We start from the raw sequence: 11,023 nt of genomic DNA, 5'->3' as shown, positions 1-11,023 counted from the left end.
CGCCCCAACACGATGCGTCTAGTTTCTACAACAGAGTCCGTGGATAATAATATTACAGTGCTTAGATACCATTATTATTGCACGGGTGGGTGGGATGGGTGTGGGGGTAGTGGCCCTGCCTGCCAACGTGTCACCTCCCCCGGCCGCGGCAATGTAAGCCAGGACGGGGGGCTCGGCACGGGCCTAGGCCTGACCAGGCCTATGGTAAGTTACAAATTTCCTTGCTTCTTACGCTAAGAACTCCGGTTCATTGTTTACTATTATTAAAGCAAATAAGTTGACAAATATTACAATAATAATGTTTGCGTGTGAAATAACTCGGGGTTCCTTGCTTACCCTTATGAAACAAATACGTTGCCAGATATTACAATAATAATCTTTGTGCACATAAGAACTCTGGTTCATTGTTTTACTGTTATGAAACTAATTGGTTGGCAGATTTTACAACAATTATGTCTGTGTGCAGATAATAACTCTGGTCCGATGCTTACTATTATGAAACAAATACGTTGCCAGATATTATAATAATACTCCTTGTGTGCACATAGCAACTCTGCTTCATTGTTTACTATTATTAAACTTATAAGTTGGCAGATGTTACAATAATTATGTTTGCGTGCAGGTAACAACTCGGGTTCATTGTTTACTATTATGAAACAAATACGTTGCCAGATATTACAATAATAATGTTTGTATACTCTTTGGTTCTATTCGGTGAAGTCACGTAGGTAAAAAAAATTAAACAACAAAAATCACGACCTTTCGGCCACAACACAAGTGGCCTTCATCAGGTGAAGGGACGAAACGTCGTGATTTTTGTTGTTTTATTTTTTTAACCTACGTGGCTTTACCGAATAGAACCAAAGTGTGTGGATCCTTGCAGTCACGAATGCTTCAAATCTAGAATAATGTTTGCGTGCACAAAACTAAATTTTCATTATTAGCTTGATGAACATTCCCTTTTTTTAGCTGTGCTTTTATCACGCTTGTGACGGTGTACTGCCACAGTCTGTGATGCGGCCTGCTGATTAATTCACGCCAGTGCTCTGCCACTCTATCATCTACACTGCTAATTTCCCTTTTGCCCATTATGAGTGTGTGCCGGTCTATAATCTGTTGCCCGCTTCTTTAACCTCCCTCGGTGTACTGCCACAGCCTTTTATGTCGACTGTATTCTGATTTTTCAGCTGCTGCCCGTATTGGCAGATTTTAATGTCGACTGGGGCAATGCTTATGTCATTGATTCGGCGTACTGGCGGTCTGTAATCTAGACTGTAGCCTGCTTCTCAACTTACCTGTGCGTGCTGCGGCTCTTTAATTTACGCTTATTTCTGCTTATTTCTTCAATGCATTTCCATTGTTTCCATTGCTCACGTCACGCTATTTACTCATACGGAGTGCTGCTTTACTGATAGCTGTGCCATCATCGAGGATTGCTGTGCACGTCGATGTGTGTGTGAGTCGCTGTGTGTGTGTTAGCCCATGTGTGTGTGTGTTAGCCCATGTGTGTGTGCGTGGCTCCATCTGAGTGTGTAAGTCAATGTGCGTTTGTGTGTCTGTGTGTCAGTCGATGCGTGTGTGCGAGTCGATATGTGTGTGTGTGTTTGAGTCCATATGTGTGCGCGTGTAGGTCCATGTGTGCATTTTTCGAACGGACAGCGCCCAATGTGTGTGTGTACGTCCAAGTGTTTGTGTGTGTGTGTCAGTCCCAAGTGTGCGTGTCAGTCCATTTGTGTGCATATCAGTCGCTTTGTGTGTGTTAGTCCATGTGTGTGCATGGCTCAATGTGCGTTTGTGTGTCTATGTGTGTCAGTCGATGTGTATGTGTGTCAGTCCATATGTGTGTGTGTCACTCGATGTGTGTGTGTGTAAGTCAATACGTGTGTGTGTGTGGGTCGATATGTGTGTGTTAATCCATGTGTGTGTATTTAAAGTAGATGTCTGTGTGTCACAGTCCATATGTGTATGTGTGTGTGTAGGCCAATGTGTGTGTCAGTCTATGTATGTGTGTGTAACTCCATGTGTGTGCATCTAAAGTGCATGTCTATGCGTGTGTGAGTCCATATGTGAGTGTGTGTAAGTCCATGTGTTTGTGTGTGTGAGTCGATATGTCTGTGTGTGTCAGTCCATGGGCGTGTGTTAGTCGTTTTGTGTGCGTGCCTCCATGTGAGTCAGTGTAAGTCCATTTATTTGCGTGTCTGTAGGTCCAAGGGTGCGTGTGAGTGAATGTGTGTGCTTTGACCTGGTCAAGGCCTATGATACCATCAGTACGCCTGGCCTCTGGGTTGTACTTCGTGCTTTCGGAGTTCCTCACCCTTTGCTCACGATCCTTAAGGACCTTCATGATGGTGAGTGGCCCCGCGTCAAACTACGTGCCCATCAGCCAGAGCCATTCCCTCTACACCTTGGGGTGTGACAGCGATGTCCTCTGGCTCCCACATTATTTAACATCTATTTTGACCACGTAGTTCGTGAAGCCTTCAATGGCTGTACTGTAAGAATTACCATATGGCACAATGGGAGGCTGATCAATGCCCGGCTGCAGTCAAGGGATGGCTCCCTATTCCTCAACCAAGTAATGTATGCCAATGCTCTGGTGATTGCTGCTCACTCAGAGGAGTTGGAGACGCTGCTGCTGAGACTGGAGCGTGCCACTAAGAGATTGGGCCTTACCATCAGCCCCACCAAAACTAAGCACCTGCCTGGGTATTTTGCACCATCGGACAATCCACCCCCACTACCCACAATTGGTGATACGGCAGTTGTGCAGAGATTGGAGAGATTCCCATACCTGGCCAGTGTGCTCATGACCGGCTCCGGTTTAACAGCAGAAGTCTCACTCAATATCAGTGGAGCGCCATTATATTTTCATCGGCTACGTTACACTGTGTGAAAGATACCTGGTCTGTCGCTCCGCACTAAGCTTCAGGTCTTATCGGCCACGGTAATTCCCTCCCTTCTCTACGCTTGCGAAACGTGCACCCCCCTAATGGAACATCTTCGCCGGTTAGAAACATTTAGGCTGGCCTACTAACGATCCATCCTGGGTTTAACCATATGTGTGCGTGTGTGCGCGCGTCTAAGTCGATGTGTTTCTATGTGTGTGGGTCGATGTCTGTGTGTAAGTCCACGTGTGTGAGGCTGCCTTTTTCGCCCGGGCAGCGCCGGGTACTTACCGCTAGTAACAGAATAAAATTATCGCGACGTTTCGGCCACAACACAAGTAGCCTTCCTCAGGTGAAGAAACAGGACTGTCGGGGAGACAGCGCTTGTCCGGAAGACTCAAGCGCTGTCTTCCGGACAGTTCTGTTTCGTCACCTGAGGAAGGCTACTTGTGTTGTGGCCGAAACGTCGTGACAATTTTATTGTTATTATTTGTATTGTTTTATTCCCATTCTACGTGGTGACTTTACCGAAAGAACCCAGAAAACACATCGACAATAGTTTAAAGCGATTTGAATCATGTTTTATTTTCAAAATGGAAATTTTTTTTGTGGGGGGGGGGGGGGTGGCGGCAGAGCTTTGTGACGTCATATATGAGGGGGGGGGGTCTGACTTTGTGACGCGAGTGGGGGTTTGGGGGGGTGTCAAAAATCGCGTGACGTCATTTATGGACGGCCCCCCTAGGTGTCCTGTCTCTGGTGTAGGCACCCCAGAGCGTGCTCACTCTAGGACCCAGGTCGCGCTTGCAAGTCGCCCAGGAACTCGCAGAGACTCTCCAGGCGATGTGGGTGCAAACGAATTGGCCATGGCTTGGAAAAAAACAAAATGAAGAATTTGTGTTCGTGTAAGGACCTCGATTGGGACCTCCTTCACCCCCGTGCTATCACAGCTCAAAGCACAGGTGGCCATCCCATAGTGGCCGACTTCGCAACGCTGTGTGTGATGGAAGTGTAGTTGGTTAACTATAGTCAACTATACTATAGTTAGCTACAGTTAACTACACTATAGTTAACTATAGTTAACTATAATCTAGGTAGTAAGTTAACTATAGTTAACTATAATCTAGGTAGTTAGTTAACTATAGTTAACTATAATCTAAGTAGTTGGTGAACTATACTATAGTTAACTATAGTTAACTATAATCTAGGTAAGTTAACTATAGTTAACTATAATCTAGGTATATTCTTAGTTCTTTCGGTAAAGTCACGTTGAAGGGAAACAACAAAATAATAAAATATATATAACAATACAAATTCTCACGACGTTTCGACCATAACACAAACGGTCGTCTTCAAACCGACACACCTGAAGACGACCGTTTATGTTATGGTCGAAACGTCGTGAGAATTTTTATTGTTTTATATATTTTTTATTATTTTATTGTTTCCCTTCAACGTGACTTTACCGAAAGAACTAAGAATATGAATTACTGCAGTCACGAAAGCTTTAAATCAAAATATAATCCAGGTAGTTAGTTAACTATAGTTAACTATAATCTAGGTAGTTAGTTAACTATAGTTAACTATACTATAGTTAACTATAATTTAGGTATTTAGTTAACTATAGTTAACTATAATCTAGGTAGTAAGTTAACTATAGTTAACTATAATCTAGGTAGTTAGTTAACTATACTATAGTGAACTATAATCTAGGTAGTTAGTTAACTATACTATAGTGAACTATAATCTAGGTAGTTAGTTAACTATAGTTAACTATAATCTAGGTAGTGCGAACCGGGCCTGGACGCGTGACCGGATCAAGGTGGGGGCCGTGGGCCCCAGGGGGACCTTGGTGGTCACGTGGCCAAGAGCAGAGCCTTCTCGAGGGTTCGAGGTGGGCGTGGCCTGGGCACGGCCTGGGCGTGGCCTGGGCACGGCCTGGGCGTGGCCTGGGCACGACCTGGGCGTGGCCTGGGCAGGCCGAGGTGCATATAGGGCGGCTCCACGCTGACCTGAGCCAGGGTGGCCAAACAGTGGCCCGCCTGGCTTGGCCACGCCCGTTGCTATCCGAGTGTCACTACAAGTTGCGTTAGTAAATAGTGTTGCCTCCCTATGACGGTGCTTCATTGCGCCTCTATGGAGCCATTACGTACACACGCCCCGCGTACAATAGAGCGTTGTTGTTGTTGCGATGTTGGCGGATGGACTCATCGACACGGGCACAGGGAATGAGAGGAACCGAGTCACATCGACATCGACCATCGTTCTTTAATCGAGAAGGAAAATAACAAGAACACTCTGGGCGGGTCTTGAATCACACAGCACGCCAACAGTTGTGTGTGTGCATGTGTACGTGTGTGTGTGTCTGTGTACGTGTGTACGTGTGCGTCTGTGTCATGTGTGTACGTCTACGTGTGTGTACGTGTATATGTGCATGTGTGTGTGTACGTGTGCATGTGTGTGTGCATGTGTGTACATGTGTACGTGTGTACGTGTGTGTCTGTGTACGTGTGTGCGTGTGTGTGTACGTGTATATGTGTGTCTGTGTGTACGTGTGCGTGTGTACGTGTCTGTGTGTGCGTGTGTACGTGTGCGTGTATCTGTGTGTGCGTGTGTACGTGTGCGTGTATCTGTGTGTACGTGTGTGCGTGTGTGTGTATCTGTGTGTGCGTGTCTGTGTGTATGTCTGCGCGTGTCTGTGTGTATCTGTGTGTGCGTGTCTGTGTGTATGTGTGTGCGTGTACGTGTGTGCTTGTCTGTGTGTGCACGTGTGTGCGTGTCTGTATGTGCATGTGTGTCTGTGTGTACGTGTGTACGTGTGTGTGTGTGTCTGTGTGTACGTGTGTGTGTGTGTCTGTGTGTACGTGTGTGCATGTGTATGTGTGTGTGTACGCGTGTGTGTATGTGTACGTGTGCGTGTGTCTGTGTACGTGTGCACGTGTCTGTGTGTACGTGCGTGTGCATGTGTGTCTGTGTGTACGTGTGTGTGTCTGTGTATGCGCGTGTGTACGTGTATATGTGTCTGTGTGCATGTGTGTCTGTGTACGTGTGTGTACGTGTGTGTGTACGTGTGCCTGTGTACGTGTGTGTGTGTGTGTACGTGTGCCTGTGTACGTGTGTCTGTGTACGTGTGTGTCTGTGTCATGTGTGTGCGTGTACGTGTGTGTGTACGTGTATATGTGTGTGTGTACGTGTATATGTGTGTCTGTGTGTGCATGTGTGTCTGTGTGTACGTGTGTGTACGTGTGTGTGCTTGTGTGTGTCTGTGTGTACGTGTGTGCATGTGTACGTGTACGCGTGTGTCTGTGTGTACGTGTGTGTATGTGTGTGTGCATGTGTGTGTGTCTGTGTGTACGTGTGTGCGTGTGTCTGTGTGTACGTATGTATCTGTGTGTGTGTCTGTGCACATGTGTGTGTCTGTGTATCTGTGTGTGCGTGTGTGTCTGTCTTTCTGCGTGTGTCTGTGTGCGCGTGTGTGTGTGCGTGTGTCTGTCTGCGCGCGTCTGTGTGCGCGTGTGTGTTTTGTGTGCGTGTGTCTGTGCGCGCGTGTGTGTGTGTGTCTGTGTGCGTGTGTGTGTGTGTCTGTGCGCGCGTGTGTGTGTGTGTCTGTGTGCGTGTGTGTGTGCGCGGAGCGGTGGCGCAGCGGTTAGCGCTACGCTGCGCTACGAACCCCGGCGACCCGAGTTCGAGACCCGCTCACGCCCGCCAGCGCCGGTGAAAATGATCTGAACCGGTACCCGGGTCTCCTACACCTAGGTCGACTCGGCCTCAAATGAGTGCCTGGTGTAGCGGTGGTGGTGGTGGTGTAGTACACGCCGCCACCGGGGAGACAAAGGCGGCCGTGTGGCTCACACACACACACAATCACACGCACCCCCTTCTCCGGCCACCTTTGTCTCCCCATATACTCGTTTGAGGCTGAGCCGACCCAGGGGAGGCCCAGGCCCGGTTCCACACAGCTGAACAGACACCCAACAGCGAGCGGGATTTGTGTTATCACAAACCCGGTCAAGTAATGAAACGCCCTACAGACGAACAGACACTCAACATGAATCTAGTAGTGAGCGGGATTTGTGTTATCACAAAGCCCTCTGTTAACCCGGTCAAGTAATGAAACGACCTCCAGACGAACAAACACTCAACATGAATCTAGTAGTGAGCGGGATTTGTGTTATCACAAAGCCCTCTGTTAACCCGGTCAAGTAATGAAACGACCTCCAGACGAACAGACACTCAACATGAATCTCGTAGTGAGTGGGATTTGTGTTATCACAAAGCCCTCTGTTAACCCGGTCAAGTAATGAAACGGCCTCCAGACGAACAAACACTCAACATGAATCTAGTAGTGAGAGGGATTTGTGTTATCACAAAGCCCTCTGTTAACCCGGTCAAGTAATGAAACGACCTCCAGACGAACAAACACTCAACATGAATCTAGTAGTGAGCGGGATTTGTGTTATCACAAAGCCCTCTGTTAACCCGGTCAAGTAATGAAACGGCCTCCAGACGAACAAACACTCAACATGAATCTAGTAGTGAGAGGGATTTGTGTTATCACAAAGCCCTCTGTTAACCCGGTCAAGTAATGAAACGACCTACAGACGAACAAACACTCAACATGAATCTAGTAGTGAGCGGGATTTGTGTTATCACAAAGCCCTCTGTTAACCCGGTCAAGCAATGAAACGACCTCCAGACGAACAGACACTCAACATGAATCTCGTAGTGAGAGGGATTTGTGTTATCACAAAGCCCTCTGTTAACCCGGTCAAGTAATGAAACGACCTCCAGACGAACAAACACTCAACATGAATCTAGTAGTGAGAGGGATTTGTGTTATCACAAAGCCCTCTGTTAACCCGGTCAAGCAATGAAACGACCTCCAGACGAACAAACACTCAACATGAATCTAGTAGTGAGAGGGATTTGTGTTATCACAAAGCCCTCTGTTAACCCGGTCAAGTAATGAAACGACCTCCAGACGAACAAACACTCAACATGAATCTCGTAGTGAGAGGGATTTGTGTTATCACAAAGCCCTCTGTTAACCCGGTCAAGTAATGAAACGACCTCCAGACGAACAGACACTCAACATGAATCTAGTAGTGAGAGGGATTTGTGTTATCACAAAGCCCTCTGTTAACCCGGTCAAGTAGTGTATAGTAGTGTATAGTGTATAATGTAGTGTGTAGTGTATAATGTAGTGTAGTGTGTAGTGTATAATGTAGTGTAGTGTGTAGTGTATAGTGTATAATGTAGTGTGTAGTGTATAATGTAGTGTAGTGTATAGTGTAGTGTATAATGTAGTGTAGTGTATAGTAGTGTAGTGTATAATGTAGTGTGTGGTGGTGGTGATGATGGTGTGGTAGTGGTGGGGTAGGGGTAGTGGTGGTGGTGGTGATGGTGTGGTAGTGGTGGTGTTGGTCATGGTGTGGTGGTGGTGGTGGTGGTGGTAGTGGTGGTGGTGGTGGGGTAGGGGTAGTGGTGGTGGTGGGGTAGGGGTAGTGGTGGTGGTGTGGTGGTGGTGGGCTAGGGGTAGTGGTGGTGGTGGGCTAGGGGTAGTAGTGGTGATGGTGGGGTAGGGGTAGTGGTGGTGGGGTAGGGGTAGTAGTGGTGGTGGGGTAGGGGTAGTGGTAGTGGTGGTGGGGTAGGGGTAGTGGTGGTGGTGGTGGGGTAGGGGTGGTGGTGGGCTAGGGGTAGTGGTGGTGGTGGGCTAGGGGTAGTAGTGGTGATGGTGGGGTAGGGGTAGTGGTGGTGGGGTAGGGGTAGTAGTGGTGGTGGGGTAGGGGTAGTGGTGGTGGGGTAGGGGTGGTGGTGGGGTAGGGGTAGTGGTGGTGGTGGTGGGGTAGGGGTGGTGGTGTGGTAGTGGTGGTGATGATGATGGTGGTGTGGTGGTGGTGGTGGTGTGGTGGTGGTGGGGTAGGGGTAGTGATGGTGGGGTAGGGGTAGTAGTGGTGGTAGTGGTGGTGATGGTGTGATGGTGGTGTGGTGATGGTGGTGATGGTGTGGTGGTGGTGATGGTGGTGATGGTGTGGTGGTGGTGATGGTGGTGATGGTGGTGGTGATGGTGGTGATGGTGGTGATGGTGGTGGTGGTGTTTTTCAGTTGGCCAGGCTCATCAGCAGTGCGGTGCCACGCTTGACCCAGTGGTCCGCGGGCTGTGACCCCGCTCTGAGGTCCACGCCCAGCACGATGGACGGCCGCTCCGGGCTGCCCGCACGGTCCGGGCAGTAGTAGCAGGGACACGAATACAGCCCTGGGGGGGGGGGAGGAGGGTGGGGGGGGAGGGGGGGGAGGGGGGGGAGGGGGGAGAAGAGGGGGGAGAAGAGGGGGGAAGGAGGGAGGGGGGGAAGGAGGTAGGAGGGGAGGGGGAGGGGGGGGAGGAGGGGGGAGGGAGGGGGGAGGGGAGGGAGGGGGGAGGGGAGGGAGGGGGGAGGGAGGAGGGGGGAGGAGGGGGGAGGGGGAGGGGAGGGGGAGGAGGAGGGAGGGGGAGGAGGGAGGGGGGAGGGAGGAGGGGGGGGGAGGGAGGAGGAGGTAGGAGTGGAGGGGGGAGGGGAGGGAGGAGGGGGGAGGAGGGAGGGGGGGAGGAGGGAGGGGGAGGGGTCCACACGTGCTAAGATCATCGATCTGCTCCACGTTCTGGATGCGTCCACGAAACACTTCTCTCTGTGTACCTAGCCTGGTACCACTCTCACACACACAGTTGTGTACCTAGCCTGGTACCACTCACACACACACAGTTGTGTACCTAGCCTGGTACCACTCACACACACACAGTTGTGTACCTAGCCTGGTACCACTCACACACACACAGTTGTGTACCTAGCCTGGTACCACTCACACACACACAGTTGTGTACCTAGCCTGGTACCACACACACACACAGTTGTGTACCTAGCCTGGTACCACACACACACACAGTTGTGTACCTAGCCTGGTACCACACACACACACACAGTTGTGTACCTAGCCTGGTACCACACACACACACACAGTTGTGTACCTAGCCTGGTACCACACACACACACACAGTTGTGTACCTAGCCTGGTACCACACACACACACAGTTGTGTACCTAGCCTGGTACCACACACACACACACACAGTTGTGTACCTAGCCTGGTACCACACACACACACACACAGTTGTGTACCTAGCCTGGTACCACACACACACACACACAGTTGTGTACCTAGCCTGGTACCACTCACACACAGTTGTGTACCTAGCCTGGTACCACACACACACACAGTTGTGTACCTAGCCTGGTACCACTCACACACAGTTGTGTACCTAGCCTGGTACCACACACACACACAGTTGTGTACCTAGCCTGGTACCACACACACACACACACAGTTGTGTACCTAGCCTGGTACCACTCACACACACAGTTGTGTACCTAGCCTGGTACCACTCACACACACACAGTTGTGTACCTAGCCTGGTACCACACACACACAGTTGTGTACCTAGCCTGGTACCACTCACACACACACACAGTTGTGTACCTAGCCTGGTACCACTCACACACACAGTTGTGTACCTAGCCTGGTACCACTCACACACACACAGTTGTGTACCTAGCCTGGTACCACACACACACAGTTGTGTACCTAGCCTGGTACCACTCACACACACACAGTTGTGTACCTAGCCTGGTACCACTCACACACACACAGTTGTGTACCTAGCCTGGTACCACACACACACAGTTGTGTACCTAGCCTGGTACCACACACACACAGTTGTGTACCTAGCCTGGTACCACACACACACAGTTGTGTACCTAGCCTGGTACCACACACACACACAGTTGTGTACCTAGCCTGGTACCACACACACACAGTTGTGTACCTAGCCTGGTACCACACACACACAGTTGTGTACCTAGCCTGGTACCACACACACACACAGTTGTGTACCTAGCCTGGTACCACACACACACACAGTTGTGTACCTAGCCTGGTACCACACACACACAGTTGTGTACCTAGCCTGGTACCACACACACACAGTTGTGTACCTAGCCTGGTACCACTCACACACACACAGTTGTGTACCTAGCCTGGTACCACTCACACACACACAGTTGTGTACCTAGCCTGGTACCACTCACACACACACAGTTGTGTACCTAG

At 49.7% G+C, this 11,023-nt stretch overlaps 2 protein-coding genes across 2 annotated transcripts in view; one reads left to right on the top strand and one right to left on the bottom strand.

The window, feature by feature from the left end:
* Positions 1-11,023, top strand: part of LOC142907956 (uncharacterized) — a 224,622-nt gene that overhangs the window by 36,374 nt on the left and 177,225 nt on the right. The gene's annotated exons all lie outside the window — the stretch shown is intronic.
* LOC116956757 (dynein axonemal heavy chain 2) overlaps positions 5,133-11,023 on the bottom strand; it is a 464,532-nt gene continuing 458,641 nt past the window's right edge. The window contains 1 exon segment of the mRNA XM_076057989.1: positions 5,133-9,138. Coding sequence (XP_075914104.1) covers positions 8,984-9,138 — 155 coding nt within the window. The 3' untranslated portion in view covers positions 5,133-8,983.

The sequence above is a fragment of the Petromyzon marinus genome, assembly GCF_048934315.1.
Source record: "Petromyzon marinus isolate PM22_M1 ecotype Great Lakes invasive population chromosome 67 unlocalized genomic scaffold, UKy_Petmar_22M1.pri1.0 chr67_unloc.3, whole genome shotgun sequence".
Taxonomy (NCBI): Eukaryota; Metazoa; Chordata; class Hyperoartia; order Petromyzontiformes; family Petromyzontidae; genus Petromyzon; species Petromyzon marinus.
The sequence above is the reverse complement of the archived record's forward strand: the minus strand, read 5'-3'. Positions and strand labels throughout refer to the sequence as shown.